The following is a 22,072-nucleotide window of genomic DNA, read 5'->3' as shown; positions in this document are numbered from 1 at the left end:
TCTACAAATTGGAGAAGTCCTTCCAAGAGCCAGACCTGAAGAACCTAGCAGCGAGTGTGCGCGAGAAGATAGAGGACTTCAGAGAACGCATGCCAATCATATCCACTTTGGGCAACCCAGGGCTGAAGACTCGTCATTGGGACCAAATTTCAGAGATCATTGGCGTCCCAATAAAAGTTGACCCTGATCTGACGCTGTCGAGGGTCCTAGAGATGGGTCTGGACTCGTTCGTCGACAGATTTGAGAGTATCTCAGACAACGCCTCGAAGGAGAGTACTCTGGAAAAGGCTATTACTAAGATGCAGAAGGACTGGGCTGATCTGTCCTTCACGGTGAACCCTTTCAAGGACACTGGCACCTACGTCATCGCTGGCGTTGATGACATACAGCTCCTGTTAGACGATCATATTATTAAGACTGTCACTATAAAGAATTCACCGAATATAAAGCCCTTTGAGGTAACAATACTGTAAGTAGGAGGATATGATATGAAGTAACTCCTGCAAATATTTTTATAATCTAAGAGATTTTAATAAATAGGAATTGGGAGTACAAGCTGCACCTGTTGCAAGACATTCTGGACCAGTGGCTGCGGGTCCAGGCTATCTGGATGTACCTGGAACCAATCTTTACCTCCCCAGATATTCAACAGCAAATGCCAGAGGAAGGTAGAAAGTTCTCTGCAGTGGACAAGACCTGGCGTGACATCATGAAGACAGTCCACGCGGAGCCTCGAGTCCTGGCTGTAGTCGAGATCGACAAGATGCTGGACAGGCTGAAAAAGAGTTTCGGTCTGCTAGAGGACATCCAGAAGGGTCTGAACGACTACCTGGAGAAGAAACGACTGTTCTTCCCGAGGTTCTTCTTCCTCTCCAACGACGAGCTTTTAGAGATCCTCTCAGAGACCAAGGACCCCACTCGGTAACAGAAAATTCGGAATTCTCCAGTTTCTCAGCTTCAGTTTCAAAGAAGGAACGCATCAAAAGGGGGAAATACGATATTCCAGTGTCCAGCCGCATCTGAAGAAGTGTTTCGAGGGCATAGACAGGCTGAAGTTCAACGAGGACCTGGAGGTACTCGCGATGAGGTCGACCGAGGGGGAGGAGGTTCCCTTGGTGGACATAATATCCACTTCAGCCGCCAGAGGACAAGTGGAGAAGTGGCTCGTCGAACTGGAAGCAATTATGCGCAAAAGTGTGCGGCATGTGGTGGAGCAGGCGATACGGGCGTATCCTACCAAGCCCAGGATAGTTTGGGTGCTCGAGTGGCCTGGCCAAACAATACTCTGCGTTGGCAAAACCTATTGGACGCAATGCATAGAGGAGTCCATGTTGTCGGGCGTTGAAGGCCTGAAGAGGTACTTGGATCAGTGTCAGACGGAGCTGAACGAGATTATATTGCTCATTAGAGGCAAACTGTCCAAGCAGAACCGTATCACCTTAGGTAACTGGTCTAATATGTTACAATATATTATGAAAAATGATTGCACGTTTATTCTAAACCACAGAGGCCCTAGTCACTCTGGATGTCCATGGGAAAGACACTCTGGAGGGACTCTACAGAGAAGAAGTGATCAAGAATACTGACTTCAAATGGCTCTGCCACCTACGCTACTACTGGCTGGTTAGAAAGTTTCCCTAGAGTCCCTAGTAAGATTCCTCATAAGATAATCACTAGTACCTTTGTTCCAGGAAGATAATATGTGGGCTTACATGATAAACTCTTACCAACGCTATGGCTACGAGTATCTAGGCAACTCTTCCAGGTTGGTCATCACTCCTCTCACAGATAGGTGCTATCGAACCCTCTTCGGGGCTCTGAGTCTTCATCTAGGCGGTGCACCAGAGGGTCCAGCAGGAACTGGAAAAACAGAGACTACCAAGGACCTGGCGAAGGCAGTGGCCAAGCAATGTGTAGTCTTCAATTGTTCTGAAGGTCTAGATTACATCGCTCTGGGGAAATTCTTCAAGGGATTAGCATCCTGTGGAGCCTGGTCCTGCTTCGACGAGTTCAATCGTATCGATCTAGAGGTCCTGTCAGTGGTGGCTCAGCAGATCCTAACAATCCAGCGCGCGATCAACAGTGGAGCAGAGAAAATGGTGTTCGAGGGAACAGAGATCTTCCTGGACCCAACCTGCGCCATCTTCATCACGATGAACCCTGGTTACGCTGGCAGATCCGAGCTGCCTGACAATCTGAAGGCTCTGTTCAGGCCTGTCGCTATGATGGTGCCTGATTACGCGCTTATAGCGGAGAACACGCTCTATTCCTATGGTTTCTATAATGGCAGGCCCCTGGCTGTGAAGATCGTCACAGCTTATAAGCTCTGCTCGGAGCAGCTGAGCAGTCAGCCTCACTATGATTATGGTATGAGAGCTGTGAAGTCTGTTTTGATCGCTGCTGGGAACCTGAAGCTGAGGTATCCAGAGGAGTCTGAGGATATCCTGATGCTGAGAAGTATCTTGGACGTCAATTTACCTAAGTTCCTCGTCCACGACCTGCCCCTCTTCGAAGGCATCGCCTCTGACCTTTTCCCTGGAGTGGTTCTTCCAACGCCTGATTACACACATCTAAACGCCTGCACCTTGGAGGCCTGCACCACAGCGAACATTCAGTGCACTGACTTCTTCCTGGAGAAGATACAACAGATCTACGAGATGATGATCGTCAGACATGGGTTCATGATAGTTGGGTTGCCATTTGGAGGGAAGACCTCTGCGTATAGGATGCTAGCCGACTGTCTCGGTTTGTTGGAGGACAGAGGGTTGATGGAGGAACATAGAGTGGAGATTACGGTGATTAATCCCAAGGCGATCACCATGGGACAATTATACGGGCAGTTCGACCCAGCCTCGCATGAATGGAGCGACGGCGTGCTGGCTGTCAGCTATAGAGCCTTTGCTACCTCTACGAACATGAACAGGAAGTGGTTGGTCTTTGATGGACCTGTGGACGCTATCTGGATTGAAAATATGAACACTGTTCTGGATGATAATAAGAAGCTGTGTCTGACCTCAGGGGAGATCATCCAGCTGGCACCCACGACGAATTTGATCTTTGAGCCAATGGATTTGGAGGTAGAGATGGCTGGGTCCTAGCAGGAATCGTGAAAGGGGACTACTAGTCCTCTACTATATTCTCTGTTTTAGTATCTAGTTTAATATTTTGGAACATTCTGTCTAAGGGCCTGTCACATTAATGATCTTTAGATCGCACCTGAAGGGTACCAAAGGAGTTAACTTCATAATTCATGTAAAATTAGGTCGCATCGCCAGCCACAGTGTCGAGATGCGGCATGATCTACATGGAGCCAGTCAGCTTGGGCTGGTTACCACTTTTGATCTCTTGGTTGAATACTTTGCCGTCTTCTTTCACGGAGCACATTAGATATCATTTACGAGAGATGTACACAAGGTTCTGTCCACCCCTTTTGTATTTGCTACGGAGAGGGGGGATGCAGGTTGAAGATAACTTTGATAAATCAATTTAGATACAGTTAACGAAACTGTGGGTGTCTAATAAAGTTTCTATCGTAGGAATTAATAACGATGCCTGATGCTAATCTAGTGAGGTCTGTCACGTACCTGTTTGACTGCTTCCTGGACGATTTCCACGACGAAAAGTACGTGCAACATATGTCTGATCTAGACATCAGAGCTCAAGTAGAGGTAATTTTCTTCTTCTCCTTTGTCATTCTAATTGCAACAGTAGATTGTTAAATATGATTGATGTTTTAGGGGTGTTTCTTCTTTTCCTGTATCTGGGCCATGGGAAGCACTTTGAGAGTAGACTCTCGACACGCCTTCAGTGATCTTTTCAGAGCCCTGACAGAAAGGGAGTTTCCTGAGGATGTCAGAGAACGTTACAACATCTCTGAGGAAACAACAGATCCAGCAAAACCATACGTAGTGAATTTACCATTGACAGGCTCTGTCTTCGACTTCAAGTACATCAAAGAAGGCAGAGGAAGATGGAGGCCCTGGATGGATGACCTGCAGGACGTACCAGCGATCCCGAAGGACCTGCCAGTCAATCAAATAATCGTCCCAACGATAGAAACAGTTCGCTACTTGCATCTCTTCAAGCTGCTCATTTGCCACCACAAACCTCTTCTAGTGGTGGGCCCAACAGGGACAGGAAAGTCTGTGTACATCATGGACTTCCTGCTGAAGAGGAACGACCCAGAAATCTTCAAGCCGATGTTCGTGATATTCTCAGCACAAACCACTGCTAATCAGACACAAGATATCATCATGAACAAGCTGGATAGAAGGAAGAAGGGACTTTATGGTGCTCCTCCTGGTAAACACTGGGTGATCTTCGTTGATGATCTCTCCATGCCTCAGAAAGAAGAATATGGTGCCCAGCCGCCTATAGAATTACTGAGACAGTGGTTGGACCACTGGACCTGGTACGACTTGAAAGAAGTGGCTCCTATACACTTGGTGGATGTGCAATTAGTCTGTGCCATGGGCCCACCAGCAAGTGGTCTGGACGTCACTCCAAGATTCAAAAGGCATTTCGTCACGTTGTCTATTTCTGAGTTCTCTGACGAAGTTCTGACCACTATCTTCACTACTATCGTCACCTGGCACCTTGATAATAAAGAGTTCCCAGACTTCTTCCTGCCCTGTATTGCCTATATCGTTGACGGTACTCTGGATATTTATAAGGAAACTAGGAAGCACCTACTACCGACGCCAGCAAAGTGCCATTACTTATTCAACTTGAGGGACTTCTCGAGGGTCATCCAGGGACTGTTGCTGTCCACGCCTGAGACTGTCACTAATCCAGTGGGTGTCGAGGCGATTTGAAATACAGAATGTATGCTTTAAATAATGCTGGAATTTTTGATTCAAGGTGGGCATGAAGCGTCTGTGGGTGCACGAGGTCCTCAGGGTCTATGGGGATCGCTTAGTCGATGACAGTGACAGTAAATGGCTGGTTGAGCAGATACGGAAGACAGTAGCGACGCACATGGAAGACGACTTGAATGTCATGTTCCAAGACCTGATACCGGAGACTAGTAACACAGTAAGTTCTCGCTTTAAAATCCTGAGTTCAGAGTCTTCAAATTGCTACATAATAGGTGACAGAGTTTGAGCTGAGGAACCTGGTTTACTGCGACTTCCAAGACCCCATGGCTGATAAGAAGTTGTACGAAGAAGTACAGGACTTAGATTACCTTGCAGTAGTAGTCGAAGAATACCTAGCAGAGTATAACTCCATTTCGAGGACTCCTATGAACCTCGTTCTCTTCAGGTTTGTCCTTCCACTCCTTTAATTAGACACTGAGAAGATCTATTTACAGCTATAATAGAAAATTATTTGAATTCTCGATTTCATCAGATTCGCTGTGGAACACGTCTCCAAGGTCTGTCGAGTGTTAATGCAGCCCCGAAGTCACGCCCTTCTGATTGGCGTGGGTGGTTCAGGCCGACAGTCCATAACAAAACTAGCTGCCCACATCGCTGACTACGAACTCTTCCAAGTAGAAATGTCCCAGCAATACGGCCAGTACGAGTGGCACGAAGACCTGAAGAACATCCTCAGGAAGAGCGCCTCCAGCGAGCTGCACACGGTCTTCCTCTTCATGGACACCCAGATCAAAGAGGAGACTTTTCTCGAGGACATCAGCAACCTGCTGAACTCTGGCGAGGTCCCTAACATATTCGCGCAGGACGAGATGTCTGACATCTGTGAGAAGATGCGCGTGATCGACAGACAAAGAGACAGATCGATGCAGACTGACGGAAGCCCTGTGGCGCTCTTCAACTTCTTCGTGCAAACTGTTCGCGAACACTTGCACATTGTAGTCACGATGTCTCCAATTGGTGATAATTTTCGAGTCAGGATCAGGAAGTTCCCTGCTCTGGTTAATTGCTGTACCATAGATTGGCTGCAGCCTTGGCCTGAGGATGCTCTGCTAGCTGTCGCTACCAAGTTTCTTGGGGAGATCGAACTGACTGCTAATGAACGCGAGGCTTGTATTGAAATGTGTCAGTACTTCCATACATCCACGCAGGACCTGACCCAGGAGTTCCTGAGACGAACCAAGAGACACAACTACGTCACTCCCACATCTTACCTCGAGCTTATCAACACCTTCAAGGATCTGCTCGATAAAAAGAGACAGGAGGCCCTCGATGGTAAGAGGAGGTACGAGGCTGGCTTGGAGCGCCTGGACAGCACTCACAAACAGGTGGAGAAGATGCAGCAGATCTTGGTCGCCCTTCAACCGAAGCTCCTCATCGCTGCCAAGGACGTGGAAGCCATGTTCCTCGACGTGCAGAAAGAGAGTGATGAAGTCAGTGCCATGGAGCAGATGGTGAAGAAGGACGAGGAAGCTGCCATGGTAAGAGGTCACTGGTTGGAAGATCAAAGTCTCATACTTCGGTCAGAGAGTTTCAGTTTCGTGAAGGACACTCGACGTTCCTTCTCTCGACTTCGCTCGCTTTGGGTCTTGTTAACTTGGAGGTGGAATGTTCTTAGATCGTTGCCAACGAGGCGGATGCGATTCGCGCGGAGTGTGATGCAGATCTGCAAGAAGTCATGCCCATACTGAACGCGGCGAATGATGCCTTGAACACTTTGACTCCTCAGGATATACAAGTGGTGAGGTCTATGAAGAGACCACCTGCAGGTGTTCGACTTGTTATGGAGGCTGTCTGTATATTGAAGGTAATTTCTGGACTAGAAGATCCAATTTTTCTTAGATCCACTTTTCCTTGTACTGGAACTCCAATTTTCAGTAAATAAATAAATAAACAGTTATGTGTCTCAATTTTTAGCAATAAAATATTCCAATTTTTTTATCTGTGGATACTGGACTCTGCTCCACTAATAACATTTAACCAAAACAGGACGTGAAACCAGAGAAGGTGCAAACTCCCGAGGGCATAGTGGAGGATTACTGGAAAGCTTCCTTGCGCATCTTGAGCGACATGAAGTTCCTCGAGTCTCTGCTGTTATTCGACAAAGACAACATACCCGAAAGAATCATGACAAAAATTCGCACGACAATCTTAACGAACCCGAACTTCGACCCAGAGCGAATTAGATACGTTTCCACTGCATGTGAGGGTCTCTGTCGATGGGTGTTCGCCCTGTCAGAGTATGACAAGGTGGCGAAGATCGTGGCACCGAAGAAGCAGGCCCTGGCACTGGCAGAGGCTGATTACGCTGCTGCAATGGAGCAACTGAGCCTGAAGAGGAGCCAGTTGCAAGAAGTGCGAGAGAGGTTGCAAAAGCTCGAAGAACTGTTGAGTCAACGAAGGGCTGAGTATCAGGCGATGACTGACGAAGTGAACGAGTGCGAGGCGAAGCTGAGGAGAGCCAAGGAGCTGATTGGTGGCTTGGGAGGGGAGTACACCAGGTGGTCAGAGACAGCTAAGGCGCTGGGTGAACGATATTACACGTTGACAGGGGACATTTTGATAGGCTCTGGCATCGTGGCCTACCTGGGAGTGTTCACAACACAGTATAGGCAGCGACAGATAGAGAACTGGGTCCAGATCTGCACTGACTTGGACGTGATTTGCACTAAGGACTATCAACTGACTCAGATCCTTGGTGATCCTGTCTTGATAAGATCCTGGAACATCTTTGGTCTCCCCAGTGATCTTTTCTCCATTGACAATGGCATAATCGTCACGAATGCTCGACGATGGCCTCTGATGATCGACCCCCAGGGCCAGGCTAACAAATGGGTGAAAAATATGGAGAAAGATTCCAATATCAATGTGATCAGGCTGGCACAGAGTGATTATATGAGGGTGTTGGAGAACGCTGTTCAGTTTGGGCAGCCTGTTCTATTGGAAAACGTTGGTGAAGAATTGGACGCTGCTTTAGAGCCACTTTTGATGAAACAGACATTTAGATCTGGTGGCACTGTGTGTATTAAAATTGGAGACTCAATTATTGAGTATTCTGAGAACTTTAGGTTTGTGGATGATTAAATATTTTTACTTCTCAGTTAATATAGTTATGGCTCATCTGCTTTCTCTGATTTCTTTTCTTCAAGGTTCTACATCACGACAAAACTCCGCAATCCTCACTACCTACCAGAGGTGGCAGTGAAGGTGACTCTTCTGAACTTCATGATCACTCCCATTGGTCTCGAGGACCAGCTTCTGGGCATCGTGGTGGCTAAAGAAAGGCCAGATTTGGAGGCTGAGAAGAATCAACTGATTGTTCAAGGAGCTGCCAATAAGAAGTACGTAGCCAGCGTTTCACAAGGTATCCTTAAGGTATCCTAAGGTTTTTCAGGATTTCTCTGTCGTAGGATGCTGAAGGAGATCGAGGACCAAATTCTGGAGGTCCTCTCTACCTCCCAGGAAAATATTCTGGAGGATGAAAAAGCAATTGCTGTACTGAGCTCCTCAAAGAGTCTCTCTAACGAGATCGAGGCTAAGCAGATGGCGGCTGAGATCACTGAGAAGTCCATCGACGCTGCCAGGTTACAGTACACGCCCATTGCTGTCTATAGCACTGTCCTCTTCTTCACAATCGGTATATCTTTATTTCACATAAATCTATAGTAGTAAAATAAAGTGTTTTTTACTTTAAAATGAATTTTCAATAGCTGTCTTGGCGAACATCGATCCCATGTATCAGTACTCCCTAGTCTGGTTCGTCAATCTCTTCAAGAACACTATAGATAACACAGAGCGCGTGGAGGAGATACAGCAGCGACTGCAGGACCTCACGAAACACTTCACTTATTCGCTTTATGTGAACATATGTCGCTCCCTGTTCGAGAAGGACAAGCTTCTCTTCTCTCTGCTGCTCTCAGTGAACCTGCTGAATAAACAGGGACTAATCTCCATGCCCCAGTGGATGTTCCTGCTGACCGGCGGCGTTGGCCTTGAGAATCCTTTCCCGAACCCCACGCAGTGGCTCCCCTCGAAGTCGTGGGACGAGCTGTGTCGTTTGGACAGTGTCCCTGGGTTCGAGGTACGAAGAAACAGTGCTTCTCCATTATGCATATTTTTATTCATACTTTATTCATTTTGCATATACTCTGCAGGGGTTCAAAGATTCCTTTTCGGGGAACGTGGATGGCTGGAAGGTCATCTTTGATCACATGGAGCCTCACACTTTGACCTTCCCAGTACCTTATGAGAGTCTGTCTCCTTTTGAGAGGATGATTGTATTGCGGTGCATTCGACCTGATAAAGTGGTGCCTGCTGTACAGCATTTTGTGGAAGGTAATTAACAGCGACTTCACCTTTCTTGTATCTTCATTTCCAATCATTTTGTGAAGCTTATATTGATTTCTTGAATATAGGGTTGAATTAGTATTCTTTCAGTGGATTGTGAACGTGTAGAGATTAATGGGTACACTTGGTAAGTTCCACAAGTGCTAATTATATCTGTTTAACGCAGAACAATTGGGACGTCAGTACATCGAGCCTCCGCCCTTCGACCTGATTTCGTCCTTCGCTGACTCGTACTCCTGCATCCCACTGATATTCGTCCTGACTCCTGGCGCCGATCCCATGGCAATTCTCCTGAAATTCGCCGACGACCAAGGCTTCGGCACTAACAGACTCTTCTCCCTGTCTCTGGGTCAAGGACAGGGAGTGATCGCCGCGGAGCTTATCGACGAGGGGGTGAAGAATGGCACCTGGGTGGTGTTGCAGAATTGTCACCTTGCCAAAAGCTTTATGCCACACTTGGAAAGGGTAGGAAGACGAATTTCTCACTGGCTAGCAGTCATGTGTTATTGACGATAAAAGAGGGGATCTCCAGAAGAGATAAAAGGGAGAAAGAAATTGCAATAGGAAAAAGAAGATTATAAGATATTTCCAAGTGGCAATTCCTCTGGATATCCTTTCAGATTTGCGAGAGCTTCACCCCAGAAACTGTGCACCCAGATTTTCGGCTCTGGCTGACCAGCTATCCAGTCGACCACTTTCCTGTCAGCGTTCTCCAAAATGGCGTGAAGATGACCAACGAACCACCCAAAGGACTGCGCGCAAATATTATCAGGTCCTTTTTACAGGTAATCAGAATTAAACATAGTTTATTTAGAGGCGTTGAAATTCTTTGGATTGTCCTAAAGATATTATAATTAATGATTCGTCGAAATTGAAATAACTTTCAGGATCCAATATGCGACGAGGAATTCTTCGAAACCTCAAAGCAAAAGGATGCTTTTAAGAAGCTGTTATTCGCTCTGTGCTTCTTCCACGCGATCGTCCAGGAGCGCAGGAAATTCGGCCCCATTGGCTGGAACAATCAATACGAGTTCAACGAGACCGATCTTCGTATCAGCGCGCTGCAGCTGAAGATCTTCCTGGACCAGTACGACGATGTGCAGTTCACTGCCTTGAAATATCTAACGGGTACTTTCTCCTCGTGATCCTAGGCATTCTTCAAAAATTGCTGGCTAATGGGCCATGTGATCAGACGATAGCACTTTAAAAAATTGGACCACGTAATCGATTTTCCTCTCAGGCGAGTGCAATTACGGTGGTCGCGTGACGGATGAATGGGACAGGAGGACCCTGAACACCATCCTCGCGAGATTCTATTGCAAGGGGGTGGTCACGAAAGAGAAATACTTGTTCGATCCCAGTGGCATATATTACGTGCCCCCGGTCAGCAGTCACAGCGAGTTTCTCGCTTACATTCAGTCCTTCCCGATGGCCACTGCCCCCAGTGTCTTTGGGATGAACGAGAACGCTGATATTATCAAGGATCAGCAGGAGACCAGTTTAATGTTGGCGTCGATTCTATCCACCCAGGTGGGTACGCGTCTGAAACAGTAATTAAGAGTCTATAGAGAAGATGTTAACTAATTTGTTACTCTTGGACAGACTGTCGAGGACATCAGAGTAAGTTCGTGATGTAATTTTTATATAGTATGTAGTTTAGAAGAAATTTTTATTACTAATTAGGAGCATTTTGTGTGAATGTCTAGCTGAGGAGATTTGGAAAGAAGGTAATTTAATTCTATTTTAAATTACAGTATTGTTTTGTCATAAGATTGCTACAAACTTAAAATTATTCAGAGCAAGAGAGCATTATTCAATTGCATCTTTGATGGGACCATAGTGAGCTCCATATAAGCTCGTCTTTGATCTCTAAGAGACCCTAAACTCTACTTTCATCTTTAAAAATCTTTTTTATTGAATAGTTTAGTACCTCAACAAGTCTTAATTATAGAAATTTGTTCTCTACTAAATATAGTTTTCTGAAATAACAGTAAGTATTTATGGAATGACCTACTGTTATGAATTCTCGCCGACCTGGCGAGTGTCCCATTATCGTTATCTCCGTTCATTAATTTTAAGACACTTAAGATGCACACGCTACGAGACGTAATAACATTCCTTGAATGTGTACTGCGTGCCGAGTCGCGACGATCTCGTTAACGAGGCACTGTGTCCTCCAATTAGGACACGGGAGAAACGGAAACAGACACGGGAAAATCACCAGACGAGACCGTTTATGGCGTGGCCTCTGACATCTTGTCGAAGCTGCCGGAAGACTTCAACCTGGTCGAGGCTCTGGAGAAGTATCCGACCCTGTACAATCAAAGCATGAACACGGTGCTGGTCCAGGAGATGGGAAGGTTCAACAGGCTTCTACGAACGATCAGAAATAGCCTGGTGAACGTTCAGAAGGCGATCAAAGGTAAACGGTTGAGCTGCTCGGAGGCCGACGGTTCTACTGGATTTTTCACGGGCTCGTGAACTTGGTCCAAGGTCTGGTGATCATGAACACGGACCTGGAGGAAGTCTATGTGTCGGTGATCACTGGGAAGATACCGAAGATGTGGATGAGGAACTCCTATCCGTCTTTGAAGCCATTGGGGAGCTACATTCAGGACTTCTTGAGGAGGCTGGCGTTTCTTCAGGTATATATGAATTGAAGAAGATAGAGAAACGTGTAGAGTGTATGTAAATATTTCAAAACTTGAAAATCGCTCAGATTTTAAATCAGAAAATTTGTCAAGAGAATAAGAAGCGCAGGGTAAAAATAATAAAGATTTATTAAAGAGGGAGTGCAACCCCTGTGAATTTCTTGGAAGAGAGGAAAGGACTACTGCTTGCTAAAAACTGTTCAGAGATCTTAATTTCGAATTACCTTAACTCTTTCATTATTAACTCTTAGTTATGGTACGACGAAGGACCCCCCACAACTTTCTGGATTTCTGGCTTCTACTTCACCCAGGCTTTCCTCACAGGAGCACGCCAAAACTACGCCAGGAAATATAAGATACCCATAGATCTCTTGATCTACGATTTCATTCCTATGAAAGAGTCTGTCTTTGCAGAACCACCAGAAGACGGAGTCTACGTTTATGGTTTATTCCTTGATGGAGCCCGCTTCGATATGGAGAAGATGAAGCTGGGCGAGTCTCTGCCAAAGATTTTATACGACAATGTTCCTTTGGTGAGTGCTTGAAATTTGAAGTATTTTATTTTCACTTTTTTTTAAATCGATATTTCTTTCAGATCTGGATGAAACCAGCGAAGAAGGACGAAGTAAAAATGGGTAAAACGTACACCTGTCCCGTGTACAAGACCGCCGAGAGGAGGGGTGTCCTATCGACAACAGGACACTCGACGAACTTCGTAATCGCAATATGGCTCCCGACGGAGCATCCAGAGGAGCACTGGATCCTGCGGGGCGTAGCTATGCTCTGCCAATTGTCCGATTAAAATGTTTATCGTCCACAGGGCTATCAATGATTATTTCAACTTCATTTATCTATATATTTGGGGCTATTAGTGACACTATCTTTACTTGGAAGCACTGAAGCTACTTCAGAAAATTACTCTGAGACTTCTGCTAAGACTCAGGGTACAACAAGTATCCTACTGTCTATAAATATTTGGACATTTTCACGGTGTTGGGAGTTCATGAAATACCTACAGTTTTTAATTTATACTAATTGCTATCAAACTCTCATTAGCATTTGTACTTTTCTAAACCTTATGTAATTGTCTGAGATGAAGTTCGTAGCCAAAATTATCATAGAATTTTACTTGTATCTAAAGCTGAGTATACACCAGGAACAGTTTGCGAACTCTGGCATATTCGTACCTTTACATACTGCAGTACGCGTCCAAACATTTATGCACGGTAGTGTAAGGCAAATGTCCCAGTACTTGAACGCTAATGCTAATTTTATTTACTTTTAACTCGAATTCTATGGAATCTAATAAAATACCAGAAAACAGTATTCTAAAATAATATATTCAGTTAGTAGCACGCAATTCAAGTATCCAAACACGCATAAAACACTTAAAAAGATTGTCCACTTACTGAGACATTTGACATTTTAACCATCCAAGTATCGAGACACCTACCTCACATATCCACCCCACACGAATCACTTTACCACAAGCACACAACTCTCACCTAAACCTGCCTCTGCTCTCAAAAACTCCACCACCCGATTTCCCACCCCCTCGAAAATTCCCAAAGCAACACGTGAGCCACCTCCCATAGAACCACCTCCCATCTCCTCGAAAGCGTCGACCCAGCTCCAAAGAGCGTCGCCCATAAAGCCAGGAAAGGATCCATCCTACCTCTAGGTTCAGCCTGTGAGGCACGTAGACGACACTACAACAGGTGGCGGTGCATCCGGGTCAGACGGTGGTCTCAGCCGAAAATCAATCGACCGTTCATCTTCTTTGCGAGACGTTCGAAGGGCTGGGGGGCACGGGGATCGATCCATCTTGTCTGGGGTGCACGTAGACCGTGGTTTCGCGGTGCTGACACCGCGAAGGATCGTGGGCCTGGGGGCTGGCCAGAGCTGATTTCCGGCCAGACGGTGGGGCTGTGCCTCGTCGACGGGGCTCGCGTATCCGCCGCGGGATCGGGTTCCCTATGCAAACGGTTATCGTAAATATTGCAAACGGTATCAAGAGCTCGCAGCCAGGTGCAGGAGAGATTTCGAAGGCAGCGTACGTCCGCAGGAGACGGGGGTAGAGGGGCGACAGAGGGATGAAAAACAGTGGGATGAGGAGAGAGGTATATTCAGAGGGGGATGGAGGCTGGTGGGTGGCTTCAGGGGTCGGTGGCGGCACCCTGTCTACCCGGACCGAGATCGCCGGAGGCTCGTTGCCTAGCAGCCACCGTATTGATCTCACCCCGTATCTCGGCTTTTCCCACGTGATTCCCTCTCCCCCCTCGACGTCCCTCGCCATTGCCTCCCACCCCAGAGCCCCCTCGTCCTTCTTTTCCTATCTCGCTTCTTTTCTGTCTTCCCTGCGTCTTCTCTCTCCTGCGTCCTCTGCACTCGTTCATCCCTTAGCTTCTAATTCTTCTTCTTCTTGAGTTCCATTAGGCTTTCTTCTGCTTGCGCGTTTCGAGTGTTCTCTGGCGGAAAAATGGTGTCGAAAGGGGATCGAAGAATTTCTTCGCGGAGATGCTTCTGCGTGGTTACTTGCTGCTGAGTTTACAGGGACAGAGTTTGGAGGCGTTCGAAGGGGTTTTTAGTGGTTTTAGTGTTATTTTCGTTTCCTTTTTGGGAGGCTGCTGACTCGGGGAGTAGCTTCCTGAATTATGGAGTCGGTTTGCGAATCTCCGTGCCTCTCGGCTGCAGGAAGTGACTGGAATAGGCGACCACGAGGCCGGAACGGGAGAGGAAACGCGGTTAGGCTGATAATTTGCGTGATTCGCGGAGGCTCGTGTAAGGACGCGATGGAAGGAAGTTGAAGGAGCCGAAGAAGGAGTCGGTAAACATCGTAGTCGCGTTATCAGTCGACTGGGAACTAGGCACTGAGGGTGTTTAGAGTGGGGAAGGACTGATAAATATTCATTTATCTCGATGGCGGCTGATGTAACGCTCCAAAGGGTGTAATTAAAGCCTGGGATGCTGCTCTCTGCTGAAATCGCTGCTATGTAATTAGTCGAGCATCGACGTTTTTGGACATTCGAGGCTTCGACTTTAACCTTTTTAGAAGCTACAGTGAATAACTGCAATCTGTTTCTTGGTGTGTAAAGTTCCTTTGAATCGAAATTACTATTATTTCATTTATAGAAATTAACATTCTTTGTGGCATAGTAGAATTATAGGTTTTTCTCTTTTTAATGTCAAATTGCATTGTACCTAACTATGTTTATCTAGTTGATAAAAAATCTGCGATTCCTCTGTGCCTTGTTATAGTGCATAATGTTTCACAATTCATTGTAATAACTCCTTCACAGTAAATTATGGGTACTAAAACACTACCACCTCGGAGTTAAGGGAGGGATTCATAACAATATTTAAACAAATTTCGTGTAAGAGAAACTTCGTGGTTGCTAATTATTAAATTATAAGGAAAATAGTATTTTCTTTCTATAAACTCGTTGTTTCCGAAGAATTCCAAGTATAATACTTAAATATTTTTCTATCAAGAATTCGCATAGGGGTTGAAAACCAACATCGACAATTTTAAATATTATTTCAATGGAATATTAGAGAAAATATTGTACATAAACACAGAAACGAATATATTGGAGAATATTAGTCACAGCGACACTTTTGTTAAAGCTATATCGGAAAACAGATTTGTGACATTTAGTAGACTAATGTTACATCCATTTCAGACGCAATTTCGCAGCATTCCACGCGCGACTGTAGCCGATCTCCGTGAAATTGAGAAGCATTATTTGCGAACAGAAAACGAGATAGTATCCATATCTCTTCCACTACGTTACCCTGATAGGGCATCTTCACGCTCTGAACACATAATCGATGCTTATCCCACGATCTTCTTCTCGTTATCTATATTTCACTGTCACTAAAGACTTCTACCAGCCCCAACTTCCCAGCATTACTTTTTTTCCATTCACAACTACCCCTTAATCTAAACTCAACATTTTTTCCATTCTGCCCTCTTTAACTTAAGAACCCAAGCGACATCCAACAGCCTCCCTTATTTCTTTATCTATATTTCACTGTCACTAAAGATTCTTGTATATAAAATCCCTATTTCTGAGTATTGCTTCGTCTCCATTTAAAACTACCTTTTAAACTCAATATTTCCTCAATAGCAATTACCCTCTTAAACTCAAAAGCTCAGGTGCACCCCCAATAGCATCCCTGTTCCATAAAATAACGACTAATTCACGTTGAAACTCGTGTCCCAGCGCAGCTACCTCACCTGAATGAAATTTATTCCTGAACGGGGGTGGGTGAAAGACTCACCTGCCCTCTTCTCGCCTCTCGTTTCACGGCACCTCCTCTGCCTCCCTCTGCCCGCGACTCGACCTCTTCATATCGGTAAAGTGACCTTCATCTGAATTTCTTTGTCGTGCCTACGGCCGCCGAGCAGATGGAGCGAGAGGATTTCGTCGGCTAAGGGCTGGCCAAAATGGCATGGCTTCTACTTTTACCTTCGAACAGCCTTTGCGACGACGGCGTTTGTTCCCAGTACGTGGGTACCAGCGTGCAGGGTGATCTCGCGCTTGACTTGACGCGGTAATGGTGCTGGCCTCCTCGCGAGATAATGACCACGATCTCACCTCGCGCGAGAGAAATTAGAGGAGGGTTGATCGATCGCGGCGCTGAGCTTACGATGGAATTCCAATGGGGAGAGGCCGCGTTAATGGTACCTGTTTTACTGGAATTCGGTTCCATGATGGAACTTCCATCGCGAGGGGTGGCTTGCGTAGATTGTTTAACAAGTTCTTGTTTCGGTTTTTAGAAATTAAAAATGTAATGGTAAACTTGGTTTTTCATGAGGTAGAAAATTGTTATCATTGAAAATATAATAGAGAGAAGAATTTCTTAGCTAGAAATGTTTACTTAAAAATATCTACTATAGTTTAACATTGCTCTGAAGAAGATCAGTTTTTTCGTAAAAATTGAAATTTTTAAAAAAAGATGAACAGTAGGTATGAAAAACCTAGATGTTTTAATTTGTTGTATTATAAATAAGGTACGTGACCTTTTAGACAGAAAAGTAAAGGTGAAATAAAAAGCAATATTCCTCCGTTTACCATATGCAAATTCTTGCAGTCAAGAGTTCGTTTGAATCGAGAAGATCGTTCTTTATTGCCTGATCGATTAGTCATCCGTTTCAATCTCGATTACTTGTTTTATCTGGGAGGATTTGAGGGAGATCTAAAGGGAATCGGTAGAGCAATAAAGTGGGTAGAAGGTTCTAAACGAGTTTTGCAATTCGCTCAAAGACAGTGATAGGATGTTACGTATGGTTTTTATTCGAGTAACGTTACATCATGCAAGTAAGATATACTCCACACCTTTGTACAGTTTCTTTTGCAAATCACACACACTCTGTCCTCCCACACGAATAGATTATATTATACAGCTACTTTGAAATTTTAACTACAAGTGCGTCGTGTAATGTGAAATGACTTTTATAGACTCTTTTATTGAAATTGCATTGGTAGAAGGTAATACAAAATTTAAAAAACGTAATCTTTTTTTCACTTTGTAAAATCTGATATTAGATTTCATATTACACGATCTGATGATAATTAAAAGGATTGTAGTGCTAAGGTATATAATCTACTTGTATCTACAATCTAAAGTAGGTAACCTCTTGATTATGAAAAATTGTGAAAAATTGACTTTAATGGAAAATCATACTGCTTTTATCTGGGTGCTATTACTGCAGTTTTTACTTTATGAATTTTCTATTCTACTGTCATAAGAGTAGTCTTCGCAAAACTTGTGGAACTACATGCACTACTCATAAGACAATCTCATATAAGAATTAATAAAAGAAGAAGCAAGGAAAATACTCAAAATTAGTATCTAATGATAGTCATAAATAGACTGTAGATCTTTATGCATTTAGAAGTGACTTAAATATACCAAAAAGTATACAATGTATACTTAGGTTCCATTTCCTCCATCGTGATCACTAAAATATATATTTGTCTAAACATTCTATTCTAAATTCTCTATATTTTCCTTTTCAAAGAAGAAAAACCTTCAATCCAACCTTTCACAAAACTCCGACAACTAGTTTCCCCAGATATTTCAAGATACATACCTCTCTCAATCTCTCAAATTTCACAATTTCTCACAAAACCCACCTCCACCTCCCGAAAAATCCCACCCCACAGCCTGTAATTCACGCACATAATCCTAAATCCAATTCTTGCCAAGCCGCCCACGTTCCCTCGCGCCAGGAAAAGAGCGAAAAAGGGGGGGATTCTCGCCCCTCATCCTCCGCTAATTCCTTCCTGCGCGACGATCGTCAATAACCTACGGTCTGCCGCGAGAGCGGGGGCGGCTAATTCTCAGACTTCCATTATCCCGGGGTAGAGGAGATCTCCGCAGCCCACGGTGCTGGTGAAAGCTGCAAGAGAAGAAAAACGCGGCCCCCGTGCCTCCGGCATGAGGAGGGGCTAGGGAGGGTGGGTAGGGGGTGAGGGACGGCGAAAAGGGACAGTGGTTGAGCATCGGAGGCCCTGAATAATGGAGGAAGCTGCGTGGAGTGTCGGACGCTCTGGAAAGCTGTAGATGACGCGAGGGTGTGGGGGGGTGGACGAGAGAGGGTGGGCTAGGGGGGTGGAAACGAGGGGGTCGTGGAGGGTATCGAGGGGGGGTAGTGTTGGTAACGCGGCGTCGAGGCGGTCCTGACGGGGGATGCTGCGCGAAGGGATGGGTTGCCAGGCAACGTACGTCCACCCTTCAGCCACCCTCCACCCCTGCTCTCGCCTCCCCCTCGCCCAGCGTGTTTGCCCGCGCCGCGAAGACGAGGACTCGGTCGATACAACTAGCCGTTTTCGTCGCACGCCCGGGAATTCCCCAATTTCCATTACGAGGGGTCCTCCTCGACTTCGAGCCCCTGAACGACGCCACCCCCCTCGTGACCACGCTGGGACACTTAAAACGATTGCCACGATTTTTCCTCTTGGGCCTCGATACGCGACGTTTGCGTACGAGAGGCAGTCGATGATGGGACGGAGTGACGCTGCTGAAGAGGATCGTCCTCCGTGTCCTTGAAAATATGTGGGAGGGGTTCTTGCGTCGTGACGCAGGAAATGGATCGACGAAAGCGTTCGAGGGTGGAGATGGGGAACCTTGGAGGAAGTTGATGGAGCAAGCTGGGGTACGGAGGGTGGCTTCTCGTAGTAGGTTTGAACGAAGAGTCGAAGGTATCCTTGATGACCGGAAGTGGATGACAAGGGGGGTCGAGATTCCTCCTTTGATGGAATGGGTGGAAGGAATATACGATGATTGAGTATATTCTGTGGTCGGGAGGGCTAGACGAGGGTGAACAGTTGTTTTTATTAAAACAGATTTTATGTATGTACAGAGTTCGAGGGAAATTACGTAGACAGAAGGGTAGGGGGCTAAGCTACTGTTTCAAGCAGAACTATTATGCTATTATTATAGATATTACTGTACTACGATTGTCTCGCCGCTTGCATGGCAGTTCACAGAAACCACAACACCAAAGAGGGGAACTGTAACAACGGAGAATCTCAACGTCTACTGACCTGCCAAAGGCAACCCACGGTCACCGAAGCTGCACCCTGGCGCACCCCGTAAGCGCCCCGACTCTCGTGCAGATTCAGAAAACAGTACGTTGAATTTGGTCCGCTCTTGGCATTCACCGCGTGCCTTATGAATTTTGAAAAGTTGGCACATGGAAGCCCGCAGTGAACGCAAGGAGCACAGACTCACGAATCTTCTTTCTTCGACACCACTTCCGGTCCACCTTCCAGGACAATCCACAATTTAGGAAGAATCTATCCCTGAAAGCCGCACTAATGTTCCCAGCGTCCTCTTCCTCCACGAACCCAACAGTCAGTTCACAACAATTACAAAAAAGAAAAAAAAAAAGAAAAAGAAAAAAGCAAAAAAGAAGAGGACTAAAAGAAAAAGTCGAAATGATCCAAAAGTCGCGTCACAGTGTCACCGTAAGAACCCCTAAGTTCGAGAGGGTCGAATCGGTCGTAGACCCGCCGAGGATCCCGCAACAATGTTCCACCATGTCGTTCACCGCTCGATTCGATTTCGTGTTCCGCGTCCGCGTTCGGTTGAACGTTCGATAATCGCGGGCGAAAGGGAGAGAGGGATGTCGAGGCGCGAGGAGAGAGCGACGGGGGATGAAAAAAGGGGGGACGGGGAGAACACGGGGAGCGTTGCACGTCGCAATGCGAACTGAGCTTGATGAGCGTCGAAACTGTACTATGGAACGATACCACTCGTCCCATGGACCCATGATCAAGGTCTTGCCAGCGGGGAGAGAGGATACGGGGGGCGTCGGGGGTAGGCTGGGGGGATTCGTCAGTCCCACCATAACTTATTGCTTATTTCGCGGGAGGGTGTACGACCCCGTGATATCCAGGGCCGGGGAGCAGCTGACGTTGGGGTTCTATTGTCTGTAGATATTCGCATAATCAAGAAAGCCACCCCATTCCATACTTTCTCGTCGCGCCGAAAGGGACATATGGGATGCCCTAACTAATATATATCGACGCCGATCTTGATGGATGCTCTGCCCGAGGACGAGACCCTGACTCGGCCGTTTCAACCCCCGTCTCGAATCATGGAATTTCGGGCCCTAGACGTTTTGCGGTTCGGGGACCCATTTGGTGGATAAATGGGTCTAGAAAAATTGGGGAAAGAAGCTTAGGTCGGGGGAATTATTGGGGATTTTTGTGACTTTTAAGGTGAAACGTGGAGACATTTTTTGGGGGGAAATATTGACACGTTAAAAAAGGTGGTCTGGAGTTTTTAGCGTTATGGGGATGAGTTTATAAGGAAATAAGAGTAATTTGAATAGTTTGAGAAATTCTGTCTTCAAAGAATTTAAAATAAGGGTTTTAAGAAGAATTTTTAGAAGAATTCTTAGTAGAATTCTAAGTAGAATTTTAAGTAGAAGTTTTAGAAGAATGTTTAGAATTATATTCAGAAGAATATTTAAAAGAATATTTAAAAGAATATTTAGAAGAACCTTAGATAGAATGTTTAGAAGAATTTTAAGGGTTAGTTTAGAGGAATTCTAAGAGGATATTGAAGTAGAGTTTTAAGTAGAATTCTAAGTAGAATTCTAAGAAGAATTGTAACACTATGACAACTGCTAGTTACGAAAATCACTTAAAAAGACACCACTGTGGGGTCAAGCGGTCATCAAAGTGTTAAGAAGAATCTTAACTTTTCACAGACCCCTAACTTTCTCTCCAGACAAAATATTGTCTATCTGAATACACACGAATGTTTCATACGATACAGAGACAATGGACAATGGAACAACGAACCGGAAGCAGAGAATTTTCGCTGGTCGAAGAGGTGATTGGCCGAGTGTCCTAGAAAAGGGCAGGGGTCCAAAGATCGACGACTCGTCCAGGAGCCACGAAAGGGGTGTTGCTCGTTTTAAAGGGCGCGTGTCCCGGTGCGAAGGGGTTCAGGCGCGTGCTCGAAAGCTACAATCGCCCTAAAGGCCAATTCACAACCGAGGAAGAAGCGGGGGTTCCCTGTGGCACAATGGGGCATTCCCTAGGAAGGGCTGGGACCTCGTCTGCCAGAACTGTGGGTCAGGGTTATACTAGAAAGGAAGAGGGGGGTTTCATCCATCGATTTAAACCCTTCTCAGGCTGCACCCTACCCCCCCTCTGCCACCTCACCCCCTGTCCCGATATCTCAGCCTATTAAACCCCCTCCCCTTCTCTGATGACAGACACCCTCGGAGACGAGGAATTTAATACCGAGTTATTTAAATGTTGGTGACGTTGATGCCTGGCAATGGGACGTCGAAGAGCCATTAATTTTTTGGAAAGTCGGTTCGTGAGCAGGGGAGGCTTTCAGAGGTTCGAAGTGGGGTAAGAGGGTGATTGGGTTTTTGAGAACTTGAGCATTTTACTGGCGTCTTGAGGAAGAGTGATAGGGACGTTTTAAGAAGGTCATGGGAGTAGGGGAGTGTAATCGGGCGTGGCGATACGAGAGCAATTAGAGGAGCGATAAGATCTCAAGGACGTCAGTGACACAAAGCTTTGGTATGGGACTTGGGGTGGTATCGACCAGTTTTGGGAATTTTCTAAGAAACGACAGGAACTAAATTACTATAATTTATGACGATCGTTAGTAGTAACCTTGAAAGGACTTTTTGAGGATTTGAGAAAAAAGTTCAAATAGATT

General features: G+C 45.7%; 2 protein-coding genes across 2 annotated transcripts; one reads left to right on the top strand and one right to left on the bottom strand.

Moving 5' to 3' along the window:
* Positions 1–62: 62 nt before the first annotated feature.
* On the top strand, positions 63–12,806 carry Dhc36c (Dynein heavy chain at 36C). The gene is given in 24 exon segments (XM_076386847.1): positions 63–469; positions 541–921; positions 1,007–1,443; positions 1,508–1,623; positions 1,692–3,077; positions 3,263–3,460; positions 3,537–3,668; positions 3,738–4,793; positions 4,861–5,034; positions 5,090–6,355; positions 6,493–6,681; positions 6,864–7,942; positions 8,024–8,215; positions 8,285–8,511; positions 8,585–8,955; positions 9,029–9,209; positions 9,388–9,686; positions 9,842–10,006; positions 10,109–10,349; positions 10,462–10,781; positions 11,406–11,643; positions 11,715–11,866; positions 12,124–12,405; positions 12,468–12,806. Coding segments are annotated over 24 exon segments (9,669 nt in total). The 5' UTR covers positions 63–89; the 3' UTR covers positions 12,675–12,806.
* Positions 12,807–13,555: 749 nt separating this feature from the next.
* Positions 13,556–19,714, bottom strand: LOC143185111 (uncharacterized). Its single transcript, XM_076387845.1, has 3 exons — positions 19,429–19,714; positions 13,657–13,846; positions 13,556–13,619 (listed from the first exon to the last, which is right to left on the bottom strand). Exons 1-3 carry the CDS (start codon positions 19,577–19,579, stop codon positions 13,556–13,558), a joined length of 405 nt encoding a protein of 134 aa, XP_076243960.1. The 5' UTR covers positions 19,580–19,714.
* Positions 19,715–22,072: the final 2,358 nt, after the last annotated feature.

Source organism: Calliopsis andreniformis, chromosome 10 (assembly GCF_051401765.1).
Source record: "Calliopsis andreniformis isolate RMS-2024a chromosome 10, iyCalAndr_principal, whole genome shotgun sequence".
In the NCBI taxonomy this organism is placed as follows: domain Eukaryota; kingdom Metazoa; phylum Arthropoda; class Insecta; order Hymenoptera; family Andrenidae; genus Calliopsis; species Calliopsis andreniformis.
Note: the sequence above shows the minus strand (reverse complement) of the source record. Positions and strands in the feature narration are given on the sequence as shown.